General features: G+C 39.9%; 2 protein-coding genes across 2 annotated transcripts; one reads left to right on the plus strand and one right to left on the minus strand.

Annotated features, from left to right (window-relative positions):
* The first annotated feature begins 842 nt into the window (after positions 1 to 842).
* On the plus strand, positions 843 to 5,879 carry tdo2a (tryptophan 2,3-dioxygenase a). The gene is made up of 12 exons (XM_008421050.2): positions 843 to 942; positions 1,069 to 1,168; positions 1,257 to 1,347; positions 1,501 to 1,571; positions 1,838 to 1,965; positions 2,061 to 2,247; positions 2,377 to 2,484; positions 2,598 to 2,709; positions 2,843 to 2,900; positions 3,443 to 3,522; positions 4,386 to 4,476; positions 4,692 to 5,879. The coding sequence occupies exons 1-12, from the start codon at positions 908 to 910 to the stop codon at positions 4,843 to 4,845; spliced, it is 1,215 nt and encodes a 404-aa protein (XP_008419272.1). The 5' UTR covers positions 843 to 907; the 3' UTR covers positions 4,846 to 5,879.
* On the minus strand, positions 5,802 to 18,122 carry ctso (cathepsin O). The gene is made up of 8 exons (XM_008421048.2): positions 17,866 to 18,122; positions 16,005 to 16,110; positions 15,674 to 15,798; positions 12,354 to 12,521; positions 11,719 to 11,840; positions 7,421 to 7,584; positions 6,116 to 6,208; positions 5,802 to 6,012 (listed from the first exon to the last, which is right to left on the minus strand). The coding sequence occupies exons 1-8, from the start codon at positions 18,034 to 18,036 to the stop codon at positions 5,978 to 5,980; spliced, it is 984 nt and encodes a 327-aa protein (XP_008419270.1). The 5' UTR covers positions 18,037 to 18,122; the 3' UTR covers positions 5,802 to 5,977.
* Positions 18,123 to 18,267: the final 145 nt, after the last annotated feature.

Below are 18,267 nucleotides of genomic sequence, written 5' to 3' on the forward strand. Positions count from 1 at the left end.
ACTAATGCTGTAGTAGTAGGTAGTGACAACAGACAAACACTCGTAAACTCATTGACTTTGCAGTAATTCCTCATCCTGAGCAAACACACATAGCGACAGTGGAGGGGAAAACGAACCTTTAGCAGGAAGAAACCTCCAGCAGAACCAACTGGACTGAAGCTATGAGAAGCTTCTGGCCACTACATTTAAGGGCTGATGGCCTTCTGGAAGGAGAGCTGATTTCTGTGGAGTTACTAGCAAACACATCTTGAACATGTCAATCTGTTACGTGTCTAATCTTTTCTTAAAAGAAAACTTAACACAAACTGGTTCTAGAATAAGTCTATAATGTAAAAAATGTAAAAGTGGAGGGGGGACAATACGTCCTACTGGTTCTGCAGATGGCAGGTGGTTTTTCCTTCACCAAAACAACCATGGAGTTAAACAGTCAGGAGGTTTTAGATCAGTCCAACTGATCTCCAAGGAGGATGAAGGAAGAACGAGCTGAAAGAGAAACAGAGTGAAAAAATCAGAACTACCTGTTGGCTTCTGCTGCAGTCAGATGACTTTCTCCTGTAAGCTGCAGTGAAGGTGAGCCTCGTGTCCTGTCCAGCTTTTTATGTCAAACCTAAATGTTTTCAGCAAGCAGCAAAAATAATCGATTTTGATTTCATGATAAAAACAAATCAGCTACTGTGAACTGTTGTCTTTTTTTTTTTTGGTAACACAAAGTCCAGATTGTAGCCACAGCTCAAGATAAACAGAGACAGCATGGGGCAAATAGAGGCGGGTCGGATGGCGACTGCGTCCTCGTGATTGATTGGATGAGTTACATCTTTAAAAACTCAGGCCGAGTTGAAGACCGTTTTAGTAAATTTTGATAAAACGAAGAGGAGCACATCTCTGCTGCAACAGACTAGGACAAACCATGAGTCGATGCCCGTACTTTGAGAAGAAGCATTTGTATGTTTAAGTCATCACATTTAAGGACTTGTCTTTTTTCACATACACAGTAAAATGCAAGCCTTTTCATTTCTGTTGATAAAAAAAACTCCAAATGACCGAGGGCTGCCTTCTTTCATATTGCAGGTTATTCAAAAATAAACCGTCTATTGAGGAAAGCCAGGATGCCTCGCAGGCAGGGGGAGAGGACAGCAAAGGAAGAATCATCTATGGAGACTACCTGCAGGTAAAACAAGGAAGACTTACATTTTATCTTTGGGACGTTTTTAAGGAAGAAACTTAGAAACCAACTATCTGCTGTTTCCAAACCTCAGCTGGACAAAATAACCACAGCTCAAGTGTTGCAAAGTGAACTGCAGGGCAATAAAATCCACGATGAGCATCTTTTCATCGTCACCCATCAAGGTACAGTTCAATATGTCTTACTGGTGATTAGTCAAGCAGAAAATTATTTACTTGAAGAGGATGACCTACTTCACTGTGGACAGCTGAGCATCTTAACTTCCTAATCTGATGCAGATGTATTTATGATGTTTAAACCTTTGATTTTTATTTCAGCCTATGAACTGTGGTTCAAGCAGATTCTTTTTGAGATCGATTCGGTGCGGGAGATCTTCATCAGCGGACATGTAAGTCACACAGAAAAGAACATTTTGTGCCGACAGATTTAGAGCCTCAGTGTTTAAGGTTTCAAACTGTTTACAAGAGTCAGATCTCAGAGTCTCTGCCTGAATGAAAGTTACCTTTAAATTTAGTGCTCAGATAAAAACAAGACAGTCTAATTGCCCCAAAACGGATACAAGTCTCATTACTACTTCAGCTTCTTTGTCTTGGGAGGTTTTTGGAGACTGAATGGTCATAATTGGTCAAGTAATACGTTTTTTTATTCCCTCAGGTCAGAGATGAACGCAACATGCTCAAAGTCAACACACGGATTCACCGGATTGTAATGATCTTCAGACTGCTGGTCGACCAATTCACAGTTCTGGAAACAATGACGGCGCTGGATTTCTTTGACTTCAGGTAAACTCATTAGTAACTTCATGAACAACTATACATTTAGGCGCTATGTCTTTAATGAATTGCTTGTGGATGTTGATTTGATCTTGTGTCTGCAGGAAGTACCTGGTTAACGCCTCTGGGTTTGAAAGCCTTCAGTTTCGACTTCTGGAGAACAAAATCGGGGTGCAGGACAACCTGAGGGTTCCTTACAACCGACGGCATTACAAGGACTACATTAAAGGGGATGACACTGAGACGCTTCTAGACACAGAACAAGAGCCGACGCTTCTGAAGCTGGTGGAGGTTTGTCTCTGTCCCTCTCGCCATTGATTCCCCTGATTTAGAGCCACCACGTTAATTCACATAACGGTGTGGTTGGACCTGCTCTGAGCAGGGAACAAATGGCATAAAACCTTTGGGCCTTTCTTGCAGGAGTGGCTGGAGAGAACGCCTGGCTTGGAAGTGGATGGATTCAATTTCTGGGAACGGCTTGAAATCAATATATTTGACGGGCTGAATGTGGAGGAGAAGAAAATCGAGGTAAGAAATGACTTCAGCTCCCAGAACAAACTTTCCCAGCTTCGCCCTGGAGTGCATGGATGATTGACAGAAGTTGTTTTTTGGTTGTTTGCGGGCAATGTTTATTTGTGTAGAAAATGCCAGAGTCGGAGGAGAAAGAGAAGCTGATGGCTGAGCTCGTCAAACAGAGAGAGCACTTCACATCCCTGTTTGATGAAAAGCGCCATGACCATCTGGTCAGCAAAGGTAGCCGTTTAATCAGACTGCTGGAGATGCTCTGTGCGTTCAACGCTTCCTCAAAACTGAGTTTGAACTTTTGCAACACAAATAAAGTAAATTTATGTTGCTTCACAATAATTTATTTTTTTTTGCTAACAAGGGGAAAGGCGGCTGTCTTACAAGGCTTTACAAGGTGCTCTGATGATTTACTTCTACAGGTAAGTTAAGCTTTTCTTTGTGTTTCTCCACCTTTAATTTTCTAGTGAAACTGGAGCATTTACACCGTATTATTACACTTCATACATTACTTTTTATATCTGGAAGGTGTTGGCACCTCCAAAGGGACTAACTTAAGAACATCTCAGTGCAAGTTCCAGAGGCAGGGTGCTCATTAATTCCTCCCCATAACATTTCCATATCACAAGCCCGGTTCTGAAACCCTGTCAGCCAGGCGACACCTACAGCACTAGTAAGGAGGTCTTGAGGAAACTTCAACAGTCTGAGCATGTCTGTCAGATTTTCCTAAAGGTGTCGTAGCTGCTTAACACGTGTGATAAGGACAGGGTGTCACATGAGGCTCATTAAGGCTTCAGCAGAGCTAACAAAGTCATCCGGCAGCAACTGCACAGTGATAATTAGTGCAAAACTGCCGAGGTTGTTGGTGGTGCACAGGAGACAGCTGCTCTCATTTTACTCCCATTAAAATTTAGAAGGATTTTCATGAGATGTTTAAAACATCAAACCTTCCTTTACCTTTCAGGGAAGAGCCAAGGTTCCAGGTTCCCTTCCAGCTGCTCACATCCCTCATGGACATGGACAACCTCATGACAAAATGGAGATGTAAGTATTTCTATGGGACTTTCTGCATGTACCGTGTCAGCGTGTAGCTTAAAGCCAGAACTGGATGACCAGGGACTACATGACGTTAAAAAGTCACTCAAATTAGATTTCCATAAACCTGGAAATGTAAAAAAAAAAAAAAAAACCAAAGAGGATGATATTGAGGTAAAAAGGAAAAGGGTGTATGGCTTTCAAAGTGTTTTTTTAACAGAAAAAAATAAATATAGTTTTCATTTATATTCAGCCCTCTTCATTTTAATAAAAAATAAAAAATTACCTTAATAAAATTCAATGCAATCAACGACAGAATTAGAAAATTCCACTTGTGTGTAATTTTATCTCGGTTTTTTGGGTAATGGTGGGAGTATTGTAAAAACAAATCCAAATTTTATTATTTGCAAGAAGAAAGATATGAAGAAAAGCCTTGAGAAGTTCGCCACAAGCTCTGCAGCAGGCACAGCAAACATGTGGCGTTCAGGTCAGATGGGTCTAAAATTATATTTTTTGGCTTCCAAGCGAGATTGAAAATTAAGCATGAAAGCATTGGTGTGTGTTGTAGTTTAATATTTTGCAAAGAGAAAAAAATCTCCATCTGTGTAAAGCTGGTAGAGAAATACCCCTGATCAATGGAGGTGAATACAAATGGTTCAGTTTTCTTTTAATTGTAAATTAACTGTTGACCCAATGCATTCTTTTCAATTATGTGTCACTTTGCGTCACATAATTGTGTCACATAAAACCCTAACATGAAAAAATGTAAAAGAGTTAAAGGGATATAAATACTTCAACAGTGCACTGGAAGTGGCAGCACAAATGATGTCAAAGCAAAGATTTTTACTTTTTTTTCTTTTTCTCCCTTCAAGACAACCATGTGTGCATAGTACATCGAATGATTGGCAGCAAAGCAGGCACGGGGGGCTCATCAGGCTACCACTACTTAAGATCCACTGTCAGGTACTGTTTAATTTTAACTTCAGTCTCCTGACTGCAAACATCACTCTGCAGAGCCCATCCAAGATGATTTAGATAAGGACAGAACAGAGATACTCTGCTTATCAAACAATAACCCATTTCTCCGATATAGTTTCCCAGAAAGTTTGGACTTTTCAGAACAGCAGCATTTTCCTGTAGTGTCCAACGTACAACTACATGATGTTCTTTCTCTTTAGTGACCGCTACAAAGTGTTTGTGGATCTGTTCAACCTGGCAACGTTCCTGGTGCCTCGTCACTGGGTGCCCAAACTCAACCCCACCGTTCACACCTTCCTGTACATGGCCGAGTGCTGCGACAGCTCCTACTGCAGCAGCGAGGACTCGGACTAGGAGTTCATCTCAGCCGTCTGTTATGGCTTCCCTTCGCGGTGACGGAGATCACAGCCGGGGAGTTATTTGCCAAGTGTGTAGGTGCAGGGCAGCCCCTGTGTTGGGCCAACACATGCATGAGTCAGAGCATCACTCTGACTTAAAGTTGATTCAACTTTACTTTACTCAAGACCAATAAACATTGTAGTAAACTTCATGTAAGTAAGTAAAATGATGAACTTTATTGTTTTATACCAAGTTAAATGGATGTAAGGGTGACTCACTGAATGTATAAAGAAAAAGATAAGATTGAAATGCGTAGTTAGGCTTGTAAATATTAAGCTTTAGCACGTGGTAAAAATAAAACGAGTCGTAGAGCTTGTGACATAATGTCTGACATTAAATGTTTCACGATACCGAATCAAGCTATTTTACTTTAATCTCGTCTCGGAGTCACAGTGCGGCAGACGGCTCCTTGATAAGACCTGCTCAGATGTTCCCTCAATAACTGTTATGTAAATGAAGAAGAGCTGACCTGGAGGCAAGCGGATCAGTGGGTGGAATGATCAAACCTTGCGCGGAGGGACAACGCTGCCGGGTTTTACACAACGCCTTTCATGTCAGCATGTCACAGTGGGCCGCTTCAGACACACCGAGATGCACCTTCAGTGAAACAAAGTGTAAATAAGATGAAATCTCAAGCATAAAAATGTCAATGTCTAAAGCAGGAAGATTCGCACTGCTTCAATATGATGATATCAAAGAGAAGCCATGAATTATTACATAATCCTAATGATGTAGCTCTTTCAGATGTGTTGTATAGTACTCTGCATAATTCTGTAATGTATTTATCTACTAATTCATTATATATTTGTATAGAAGAATTCTAATATGTGTTTTGTATTTAATAAGATGCATGTACTTTGCATAGTGAAAATACTTTTATTGTGTCGCAGTTTGTTGTTATAATCCAACAGTTGCAAACATATGAAGAGATTTATTTGTTTTTGTGACACAAGATGGCTACATTTCAATAAAAGCATTATCCACAGTGACACTGAAGACGAGCAGATGACTTATTTCATTTTGGCAACGGGAAGCAGCCGCATGCAGTGACTCACACAAACCCATCTGACTCGAATATAAACTGTCATCAAAGAAAAACAGCTGCCACAGAATCTGCGATACCTGGGAAGAAACCCAAAAAGAAAAGCGTGATTAACACTTTAGGAGAACAACAGACTGCATTAATGCATCAAAACACGCAGAAAGATGACGGAGATGAACTCACCACAGATGTTGGTACCGATTTTTACATAAACGTAACCCTGATCTCCCCATGTCGTTCCCCAGGAGTTCTGTACGATCCAGTAAGGTATTTCTCCTAGGAAACAAAACATGCATTTCATCAGCTTCATAGGTCGTTTGTGTTTACGCCATTACATAAATACTGTTTTCTTTCTACAATACACCGTAAATAAGACTGTGTTAAATTATTCAAGCTGAGAAATATGAACATCAGTTGGGGGTCCACTCTGTTAGGAATTTAATATGAGGGTAAATAGCTGCAGTTAAAGAAAACCCAAACTGCTTTTTCTTTTTCTTTTAGGCAAGTCAGAATTACCAAAACTATTCCGATTTGCCAAAAACCACAATAATGAAAGAATATCAGATGTATTTATTTATGTCTTCAAAACCAGAAGTTTACATACAGAATGATTACTGACTCTTTAAAAAGTCACGGATCTTGTGAAGATACTGTTGAAGACAGAAAGACAGTGAAACAGGTCCTGTAGTGAACTGGGCTGAAAAGCCGCTCAGAAAGGAGGAAGCAAAACACAATGAGAACCATCCTAACTGTGAAGTAAGGCGGTGGCAGCATCATGTTGTGCAGCTGCTTTGCTGCAGGTGGTGCCATAATGAGGGAAGAACATCATGTAAAAAATATTGACACAACATCTAAAAACATCAGCAGGGAAGTTAAAGGTTGGGTCCAAATGGACAATGACTCCATACAAGTAAACCCAAAACATCTGACCGATAAATAAATCTGACAAACTGTTTTCTCTCATTTTTGGCTTTTAGCAACTTGTAATAATTTTGTTGATTGTAATTAAAGTTTGGTCTAATTTCACTTCCGACAGTGAGAAAAGAAAGGTGCTGGTCTTTCTTTTTGGTACATTTCTAGTTTCAGCTGTGAATTCATCAAGTGGTTAGAGGAATAGTGGAACTGGATGAGGACTGGAAAATCAAATATTGGTTTCATACTCCATTTTCTTGAACCTGATGTTGATCATTTCAACAGACTGGAAGAGAATCTAACAAATTAAGTGATGGAAAATTCTGTGTAAAAATTTGGTCTGGAATAAAAGAGTAAACTTAGCATCCCCTTTATTTTCAAACGTGAGGAAAGAAATGCAAGAAACTAAAATCCTCACATCTTAGTTCCATGATCTCTGAATGATATATTCCCCTTAGTAACATAATGGGCCTCATGTTGTTCTCCCACAGCACTAATTTGTGTAAATTACTTTTACAGCCTGCATTATCTAAAGCAGGATACAGAGCCACATAGATGTAGTGCAGGAGTTTGTACCGGTCGTGTCGTATCCAACAACCAGGACAGCATGGTTGGACCATTGGCTGGAGCAGTGGTGCTGGATAATGCCTCCCAGGTAATCCTGCCAACTGACAGCATCCACGATGGCAGCCAAAGGACCAAACTGCACCAGCTGACCCATCATCGCCTCCTCTTGACCACTGTGGAAGAAAATTACAGAAGCATATTCTCTATGGGTGGCTTCTTTGGCCTTTTGATTAACTTGTTATTTGAAGAGCATGAGAAAGTCAGAGAGCTGAACATGGACATGTGCTGAAAGCTTTAAAGATTCTTCAAACATCTGAAAGATGGACATGCTTCCTCCATCTTCTCACCATTAAAGTTGATCTACTATCCATATTTCTCATTAGTACATCTGCTTTTGAACAAAAATGACATATATTCTCTTTTCTCCTACATTGCGCATATGCAGGCCCCCTTCTGTTGCCCCTTCCTGTCATCCCGCCAGACGATTCCCACTGGGGGAATCTGTGATGCCCTCCGCTGCCAGGCTCATTACATGTCGTCCATAGGGCCTCTTTCTATGTGCTGAACTATTCTGAAAAGCCACGTTGACTTTGTCATGGTGTTTGTGTTTCGCTGTGTTGCAGTAAAGATCTGGCCTCCTGATGAGACAACTACCAGCAGAGACGTCCCACTCCTGAAGACAGGGGGCAGGTCAAAGACACATTTTCATGCTGGATCAGAGAATTGTTGAAAAGGGTAAAACGAGTAATTCAAGTGGTAGCGTGACATTGGCATTTACTCCGACTGAAGATCATCTTTACTTTGCTTTAAGCTGTGCTTAATAAGGCCAGGCTGCGCTTGTGGAAAATTCAGAGGAAGCTTCATTGACAAAGGTAAATTTGGAGACATCTAAGGGACAAAAACAATCAACAAATTGAATTAGCAAAGAAAATAAGAATGAATTCGAAACAAAAATGTTAGCATATTCGAATCTCACACTTACTGTAAAAATGAGAATAATGAGCTGTAAACTTCCTTCAATGTAGAAAATTGCCAAATGATCTAAGTGCACTGATTGCAGTTTTCTAGTCGATCATCAATCTTTAAAAAGCCTCACCTGTCAATTCCAATGTTTTAGTTGTTTAACTGACTGTCAGGTGTTATAAGGTCACAATACACTTTCACTGTTGTGCTCTTATTTCAACAAAAAACAACACCTATGAAACATTACCAACTTACTTTTACTACAAACAAGGTAGGGATCTGAAATATGAATAAAAAACATTTAGAGAATTGCTGTCCAAACTACTAAATTAAAATATAAATCAGTTCCTTTAGACTTTTATTTTTCACCTTAAACTTTTTTCAACCCTCTCTCACAAAAATCCTTTATTAATCCCAGAGGAAACTTAAATGTCAATGTAACTCATTCTATTCAGGTTTCTTCAAACTTAGTGAAATGGCTGCAGCCATTTCATTTACGTCTCTAGCTCAGTCTGTGTCCAGGTGAACACAGAGGTATTTATGCTCCTCCATCATCCCCACTTCCTCTCCCGTGAGGGAAACAGTGTTTGATCTAACCCAGTTTCTCCTGAAATCTACACTCATCTCTTTTGTTTTGTTAGAAAATAAGTCACAACCACAGAGAACTGGCTAAACGTGAGATTTAATGAAGCTAGCAGCAGAAAGCAGCAGCTCTGCCCTGCTTGAGTTTGATTTAAAGTACTCTGATTCTACTGGGGCTCAGAAGGGTTTTCTGCTATTATTTAAGAACCTGAAGTTCAATTATTACTGAAAATTATGACCTTGGTTTCCCTTAATCTTCTCTCAGCCTGAGATCTCTAAATCTTTTTAGTTATTTTATTAGGCAGGTTTTTACAGAGCCGTGGAGAAGTGCTGTATAAATAAACCGCTTGAACGTTCTCAGGTCACGTTAAAAACCACCAACTTTAACATGTTTCATTATGTTTTTATGTGAGTGACAGACCAACACCAAGTGGGGTATAATCATAGAGCAGAAGGGAAATTATACATGGTTTACAAAATGTTTCAAAATACAGATCTGAAAAATGTGGCATGCCTTTGTATTCAGAGCTCGAGTTTTTGCAGCACAAAGCACTTAAACCCCCCAAAAAGCTCAGTTTTGGTCTCATCTGAGCAGAGCGCATTTTTCGGGAACCAGTGCAGGTTTATTGCATTTGTAGCCAGAGAAAGTCTGCACATCACCAGCTGCCTGTGAGTCCTGCTCATCCTGACCTCCTTGGACAAACATGGCTGTTGATAAACATCACAGCGAACTTCACTCAGAACTATGAACAGATCGATACAAATTCTGGAAAGTTGGGAGCGTTGCTTCACGATGTCGTCAGTCTCTGTGCTCATGCTGGTTTTTACGGCTCGGACTGGAGGCAGAAAGATTTCTCTGACATCTAACAGAACACACCTTTTGAAAAGCGGAACATCTTTCATGTTTCTGATGTTTATTCCTTTTATTTTTTTTCCACAGCGAGCTCACACATTTTCAGAATATGTTAAGTTTTTCTTGAATCATTTTGCTTTCTGAACACAGATGCGAGGTGAACACGTCCATCTGATGGAGATCCAGGGTCCTGCAGTAGCAGCGCAAATCTGCTCTCAAGTGAAACACTTGAACTCTCCCTTTTTCAGCTGCCAATTGCTGTGTTCTGCTAAGCAGAGGCTTATAAGACTCTTTGCCTGGATGACAGTCCAGGCCAGCTGGTGGCAACACAAACCAGTGGGCATTTGGCCACGGTCATCACTCATCCTCCCATTTCCCTGGCAAGTGATTTATGCGTCTCCTTTGCACGTGAGATGATTACAACTAGCAGATTTATTACCAGGCTGACTGGTTCTTATTATTGTTGCTTTTTCACTGAATTTCCTTTTGAAGGATCCTTAAAAGTAAACAGTAACTGAAAAAGCATTCAATAATGCCTGTAGCCTTCTGTGTCTGGTTTTTAGCTTTTATATTTTTGCATATTTTATCAGAGTGGCATCAACATCTCTTTAAACATTGAGCTCAAACATAGGCACTGTGAGTGAAAATGATCAGTCAGCATATGTGATGTTTTAAATATCCTATTTAGAGTTTAGAGTCTTACGGTTGAAGGAAGAAGTGCAAAAGAAAACGGACGACTTATAAAACTTAAAACTATCTTCCCAGCATGAGTAAAATCAAATAAAATATTTTGCCTCTCATTGGCCATAACAGCCGACTCAGACAGAAACACCTTTGTGCTACTGAGCTATCAGAACCTGTGTTGACAGACTGATCACGGTGGTCTGTGATTGGACAGGACAAACCCTACACCCTCTGCCCTCTGTACTTGTTCCTCTTTAGCCACAAAGTTAGAATTCATAATTACATTCATTTTTAGCTTTTATTATATATAACTAAAACCAAATATGTGCATGCAGATATTAAATCTGACTAAACTTTTGCTTTTTAAGGTCAGTGAGGATTACCAGAATTATGTTCAGTTGCTAAATGCCAGAAAATCTGTTATTGTTTTAATTACTTTTTCCTAAAGGTCAGATGTTCACATACATTTCCTCAGTTGATTTGTAGAATTTATACTTTATGACTTGGATATCCTTCCACAAACTTTCCACAATGGTTTGTTGTAATTTGGACCCATTTATGGCCCGAACTTTAACTTCACAGCTCATATCATGAAACGTTGCTTCAATATTTCCACACAAGCTCCTGCCTCATGAACGTAGATATTATGTGAGGTGGACAAGACCTACCTTCAACAAAAAAAAGAAAAAACAGCCCCGTAGCATGATACTGCCAACCTCGTACCTCACAGCTTGGATGGTGTTCTTGGGTCTGTAAGCTCACTCTTTTTTCCTCCAAATGTAACGTTGATTATTCAAACCAAACTCTTTGGTTTAAGACTAATTAATCTCTGGATAATAAACTAAATAAATAAACATAAATGTGATTTTTTTATGCCGCTTTGGAAATAATGGCTTCTTCGTAGTGAGTGGCCTTTCTGCCCAGGTCGGTATGGAACCGTCACTGTGGATTCCAGCGTCAGGACTTACACAATTCTCTTCCCAATGTCTTCACTGATAAATTTAGATTTTTTTTATAATGTCAACAAAGAAAACAGTGTGTATGAGAAGGATACCTTAAAATGCATTAAAAGGGTTTTACCAAATTAATTAAAGGCACAGTAATTTAATAAATTAGTAATCCCGACTGGCTGGATTAATGCCAGATAAATAGTAATGAGTGATTTTAAACGCCATATGTATGTAGTTTCAGCTGCTCATTGTGCTTTAAAACATTTTTCTCTTACCTGAAGCTATGCAGAGAAAAGTTCCTCACAGTAACACCCTCATGTGATGGGGAGAAGAAATGGCACATTCCGGTTTTGGCCTTGTATGGATAGTCCGAGTGACTCACCAGCTTCACTCTGGTCTACATTATAAAGAACAAGTCAGTTTGAGCCATCCATCCATCCATCCATCCATTTTCTTGCACCCYTTTTCCCTCAGTGGGGTCGGGAGGGGTGCTGGTGCCCATCTCCAGCCAACGTTTCGGGCGAGAGGCGGGGTACACCCTGGACAGGTCGCCAGTCTGTCGCAGGGCAACACAGAGACACACAGGACAMACAACCATGCACACACACACTCACACCTAGGGACAATTTGGAGAGGCCAATTAACCTGACAGTCATGTTTTTGGACTGTGGGAGGAAACTGGAGTACCCGGAGAAAACCCACGCACGCACAGGGAGAACATGCAAACTCCATGCAGAAAGACCCCAGGCCGGGAATTGAACCCAGAACCTTCTTGCTGCAAGGCAACAGCTCTACCAACTGCGCCACTGTGCAGCCCCAGTTTGAGCCATATAACCAGATAAATTACTGGATTTAAGGGACATGTAAGCAGCCATTTCTGCTTCACGTTGTAACGCAGTGTAAGCCTCACCTGTTTTAACCAAGCGAGAGCGTGGGAGGGCGAGCCTCCACTGCAGCCCTCATTTTTATAGGAGCAGTCTACAACTTGCTGCACACTGAGCTGCTCCAGCTGCGAGCCTCCCATAGCATGAACGGCCTGTATAGCACCGACTGTGCTAAACGCCCAGCAACTCCCACACTACAAAACAAGGAAACAGTGAAATAAGGAGCCAAATATTGCCAATGAAACATTTAGTCTGATAGCATTTATTTTCCATGCATGTGTAGAGGAGGGTGATGCCTTTGTGCAAAAATCAGTCCCACACACAGTCTCTGAAGTCTCTGACTTCAGATAAAAACTGAATCTGTTTGTAGCAGAAAATATTTGTTACATTACAATAAATTAACATTAATACATTTTCAAATCCAATTCTTTTGCTATATTGCATGATAAAGATGGATGAGATGACTAAACCAAATTAACTGTGACTAATTGCTTTCTGCTGCCACCTACTGACAGAAACACTTTATAACTAAATTCTTGGGGAAAATTTAAATGAATAAACTCCACTCTCATCTATTAGCGACATGATGAAGAAATGCATAGAGCCAGCTGTTACTCAAGCTTTAGAGAGACGATCATTTCTAATATTCATAAAGCATAAAGTAATTCTTGTAATAAAAATGGATAGAAGTTGATTTCATTCCCTTCCAGAAACCAGTAGCCATTTCATTCAGAGCATGCAATACCTTATTATGCAGGGAAAGTTTTTTTCCCTTCCCCTCTTTAATATTTTAACAAATTTTATTCTTCACACCGCATGGAGATCACTACATCATGTTCACTCTCTCAGCAGAAATTCTCATAAATATTATGAACCGTTTGCTGTCTGAAATACTTTATTTATTTAATTTTTTTTTATCACAGTGGTCCTATGGCTTAAAATCAATACAGAAACTGAACTCAATCCTGATTGCCTGGACTGGAGATAAGTATGCACCAAGCATACAAAATATTAAAGCCATCTGTGAGCACTGATATGCACCCAGGCTATAAATGAGGAATCAAGACAAGGAAACTTTGAGTAGAGAAGAGTTTATCTGATGTAATTGACTTGATATTTGGTGTCTGTGTGCATGGCATCGTGTTTCATCTTCTGCCTATCCATTAATCTTGTGTGGGAACCCAGCCCAGGAAGGACCACAGACAAGCCAGACAATAAGAAATGTGGGCAGATAAACTGCAGGCGAGCTGAGGTAGGTGAGTGCGGAGACTCGGGTCGTTTACGGACTCTCCCAGGAGCACTAAACTTTCCCTGTACTCAAAAGGATGAAATATACACCATGTTATCATGCAGCATTCTCCTGTATAGGTTACGTCCCTCCCTTAGGAGAAGTGCTTTAGAGTGAAAATATCATCCCCCGCAGCAAATTGACTTACTAAAGAGATAAAGGACAAAAAGAGCAAAAAGTGAACCTTCATAAAGGACATGCAACAGCTCCATTTCACTAAGCCTGGTTCTTTTGGAGCCCAGGTCCCTTCTGCTCGTTGAGCTGAAGTCTCAAAGGCTTGGTTTGTCATCGTTTCATTGCTTTTCCTTAACGATTGAACTCCCCCGCCACTCAAATATGTATTCTGTCCATTACTACTTCAGATGAATGTTTGACCTTCAGCTGAACTCTCCAAGACTAAAATTGATTTGCAGAAGGGAGAACTCTCTGTGCACTCGCCGTAAATCTTAGTTTGAGACTTCTAAATATATCCAAGATGAGGGGAAGGTGATTTGGGTGTGAAAATGTGAAGGTTTCCAACATGCATTCATTTAAAGAGATTAAATACTTGGCAGTTATTTATACAATTACCAAAATAATTAAAGACTAAGTGGAACTCAGCATTCTGAACTGCATTACTGTACTTAAAAGAGTGATGCCTTCCTCATTACGATCAAATCAAACGCCAGTCTTCTCTCATCATCCTTACTGTGCAACTTGGAAACATTATAAGTAGCTGCAAATCAGATATTTGCAGAAAAATGAGTTGTCCCTCCTGATATTGAAGTAGATGCACAAATCCAGGGCTGAAAAATACCAACCCTGTTTCTCACATGAAGCAAAAACACAGACTTGATGAGCGAGAATGCGTGCACCTGTACGGCACCACTGACCTGGCGTATATATCTGCATTTTGGAGACAGGAGGAGCTGGTGAGGCAGATGGTGAGGTGACGAACTGAAGCCAGATTGTCGAAACTAAATGTGTGAACCTCTCGCACCGTAATTTCATTTCAAACTGCGACGTGGTAAAAGATCTATTTTATGGTAAACATTCAAACTTATGCTTTCCATTTAAAACGAAATGGCAGCTAAAATCTCAAATGAAATTTTCCACCAAAGCCCTGAGCTGAACTCTGCTGCCACTAACGTTCACAGTGAGCTGTGGAGAGCACAGCAGCTGCTGAAATGTGGAGAAGCTGCATGAATGTGGCAGGTGGCGGCTTTCAGTAAGGTCAACCTTGGATTTTTTGCCAGTACTGACTGAAATCCTTTCACTCCACCCACATTAACCAGGTTAACTGAAGACGTTATTACCATCTGTTTGAAAAATCTAATCATAAAACCAAATAATATAATTAAGCAGCGTTCAATTACTGCACATGTATTATTACATTAGTCTGGTTTAATAGATCAAACTTTTCCTCATGTGCAAACGAAGACGTTGCAAAGGTTTGATTTGTAAATATTTTAATTTCACTTTAATGTATTCACATTTTTTCAAGTTGAAAACAAAAAACTCCACATCAGATCTCTGATGTGACAAACACAAAGCTGTGCAGCATTGTGACAAAGAAAAAAGATTAGTTAAAGTTTTCTAATCTTCTTAAAAAACTAAATCTGAAAGGTGTGGCATGCATTTGTATTCAGCTCCCACCTTTCATGTCAGCTTTAGGTCATTTGTGGTTCAACTCTACCAGCTTTGCAAATTCAAACTAAAATATTTGCCCATTCTTCTTACATAACAGCTCAAGTTCAGTGAAACTGGCTGGAGATTTTCTGAACAGCAATTATCCAGGTACAGACTTTGACTAGGTCATTCTAGCACATAAATATATGTGAAACTAAACCATTTTATCGCAGCTCAGGCTGTATGTCTAGTGCCATTATCCTGTAAACCTCTGCTCCAGTCTCCTGAAAGGTGCACATAAGTGATGCGATTATTATTTTGTTATGACCAAAGGATCCCCATTAGCAAATTTTAATGTGATGAGCTAATCCATGTTGTTTATTTCTGCTGACAGTGATTTGAGTGTAACAGCCATCCAGTATATCCATCATCTGTCTGTATTAACCTTACCGCTAATTGGTTCTGGACCGGTGCCACCACTCCCTTATCCCTCCAGTCAAATTTGGCCGGGAGCCCCGCTCTGGTCGATCCAACAAAGCCGGGAGCACTGCTGCTTTCTGCTCGAAGGTAAACATCTGCAAATAAAGATCCAGTCCAGAGTCAATCCTGGATACAAAGATCCACTTTCCTCCAGAGCCAGACAACATGACTAAACACATTTAGAAGAAGTGATTTGATAAAAGATATTCACCATGTCTTAACTTGCTAGTTTACAAACACTCAGTACATGCAACTAATTCAATTCTGCAAGCTTTAAATCCACAAGGAATTTTCCTCTCACCCTTAAATTCCATCTGTGAAAGGTCAGAGAACTGGTTAATGCCATATGTAGCAGACTGTGTCTGCCCAGAAAATGAGTTCAGGTATAGATGTCGCACTGCAGCATTCTGTAAAAACACACATAACACAAATGCTGGATGGTAGTTCACCAAGTAAGGAAGTAACGTAGAAATATTTTCTAGGAAAAAAGAAAAATAGAAATAACAAGTTGGAAAAACAGAAAAATGCAAAAAATTCAAATTTTTTAATGTTATCATTAGATTAAAAAGGAAAACAATGGATGTGGAGTAAAACTGTGCATGATAACAACCAAAACAATATTATCCATTTACCGCATATTTTAAAATATTTGCATTGTTTTACATTAAAATTGTTACATTAAAATTTGTACAACTGAATGACAAACTCTGTCTATGTCTACATTAGATTATAAGATGGTTAAACATCAGTAATGTCTTGCAAAGCTTCTCTCACAACCTTTTTCACATTTTGTTACAACTGGAAACTTGAATGTTTTTCATTAGGATTTTTTGTGACAGAGCAAAACAAAGAAGAGGTCTGCAATGTGGCTCTTTGGCTCCTCCACTGTGGTTCTTACTAAACCAAATAAGTCATTAATTATGAGAGTATAAGGCTGGGTTTAGCAGTTCTTCTAACGAATATCTAGAACACAGGGCTCAACTGGTACAAGGATTTAAAAATATTTGCATTGCAAAGCTTCTCTCACAAGCCGTTTCACATTTTGTTGCAACTGGAAACTTTAATCTTTATCACTAGGATTTTTTGACAGAGCACAAAAAAATCTAGTAAAGCGTGGTATAAGTCCTATAAAGCGTCACACTATGTGCTTTATATTTTTAACTTCATTTTTTAAACATGTTTATTTAAAGGGTTTACTCTGCTGAAAATAAATGTTTTTTCCCCTCAGTGAAACTTCGATTAACTTTATCATAAAACCAAATAAATTAATTTAACTTCCTTTAAAAATAATACTACTAATCATTTGGGTTTGGTATTTAGGATAAAGTGGCTCTTATAGTTGCAAAGATTGCTGACCCCTGTGTTAGAGGATGCCATCCATCCATCCATTTTCTTGCACCCTTTTTCCCTCAGTGGGGTCGGGAGGGTTGCTGGTGCCCATCTCCAGCCAACCCTGGACAGGTCGCCAGTCTGTCGCAGGGCAAGACAGAGACACACAGGACAAACAACCATGCACACACACACTCACACATAGGGAGAATTTGGAGAGGCCAATTAACCTGACAGTCATGTTTTTGGACTGTGGGAGGAAACCGAAGTACCCGGAGAAAACCCACGCATGCACAGGGAGAACGTGCAAACTCCATGCAGAAGGACCCCAGGCCGGGAATTGAACCCAGAACCTTCTTGCTGCAAGGCAACAGCTCTACCAACTGCGCCACTGTGCAGCCCTGTTAGAGGACGCAATAGTCTAAATATACATAAATATGACTTTATAGATTTTTATCTTCACAATATTAAAATTGTGAAAACGGTTCCACTTCCAATTATGGACATTGTTTTGCTTTGTCACATAAACGTCTAATAACAAACTTATGGCTGTAAATGTGAATATGAATACTTTAGCAGAACATTAAATAATTTGAACCGTGACTTCAAATTATTTAGTAAATTATTTTACTTCCTGCAAATACTTTTGCAGGAAATGAACAGTGCTGCTATGTTTAAAACTGTACCTGTCAGATTCTTAAACAGAAAGCAGACAACCGTTTGTTTAGCTTTCACACAGTTGCACGCTTAGTTTGGTACAGTCTGGAGTTAAAACAGGACAAAGACCCGTAAGTAAACATTCTCTCTATCTCTCCTCATCACCAACCTCTTACCTGAAAATTGATTTGACGACGGCTAAATTCCTCACTGTTGACTTCATACAAACGGTGAAACTTCTTCCTGAACGAGTCGAAATCAATCCCAGACACATTTAAATTGGCAACACTTTCACCAAAACAAGCAGCAGTGACTAAAATAACCGAAAGCACTTGCAAAACCGCCATTAGACGAAGAAACGACAGCTGAACACGGAGAGGTAAACACAGGAAGAAAGGCCGTTTAATGTTCGCGGAAAAGGTGTTCGGTCACGCTGCGCGCACGCGCAGAACTACAGAGGCGTTTCCAGGGAAACGCTGACACTTTCGCTCCAGAGAACTGGTGTAATAACAACCTGTTAAATATGATGATATTAATTCAAACCAAATCCATTATCACTTCTTCCAGAATTAAAACCA

Source organism: Poecilia reticulata, linkage group LG10, assembly GCF_000633615.1.
Source record: "Poecilia reticulata strain Guanapo linkage group LG10, Guppy_female_1.0+MT, whole genome shotgun sequence".
Taxonomy (NCBI): Eukaryota; Metazoa; Chordata; class Actinopteri; order Cyprinodontiformes; family Poeciliidae; genus Poecilia; species Poecilia reticulata.

What these genes read in the sequence shown, in the direction of transcription:
- tdo2a (XM_008421050.2), top strand. Translation starts at nt 908, where the DNA reads ATGAGTCGATGCCCGTACTTTGAGAAGAAGCATTT. An exon ending in CTGGATTTCTTTGACTTCAG is followed by an intron (nt 1,966 to 2,060) that starts GTAAACTCATTA and finishes TTGTGTCTGCAG; the next exon opens with GAAGTACCTGGTTAACGCCT. An exon ending in TACTTAAGATCCACTGTCAG is followed by an intron (nt 4,477 to 4,691) that starts GTACTGTTTAAT and finishes CTTTCTCTTTAG; the next exon opens with TGACCGCTACAAAGTGTTTG.
- ctso (XM_008421048.2), bottom strand. Translation starts at nt 18,036, where the DNA reads ATGGCGGTTTTGCAAGTGCTTTCGGTTATTTTAGTCACTGCTGCTTGT. An exon ending in CTCTCGCTTGGTTAAAACAG is followed by an intron (nt 11,841 to 12,353) that starts GTGAGGCTTACA and finishes TTTATAATGTAG; the next exon opens with ACCAGAGTGAAGCTGGTGAG. An exon ending in AATCGGTACCAACATCTGTG is followed by an intron (nt 6,013 to 6,115) that starts GTGAGTTCATCT and finishes GTTTCTTCCCAG; the next exon opens with GTATCGCAGATTCTGTGGCA.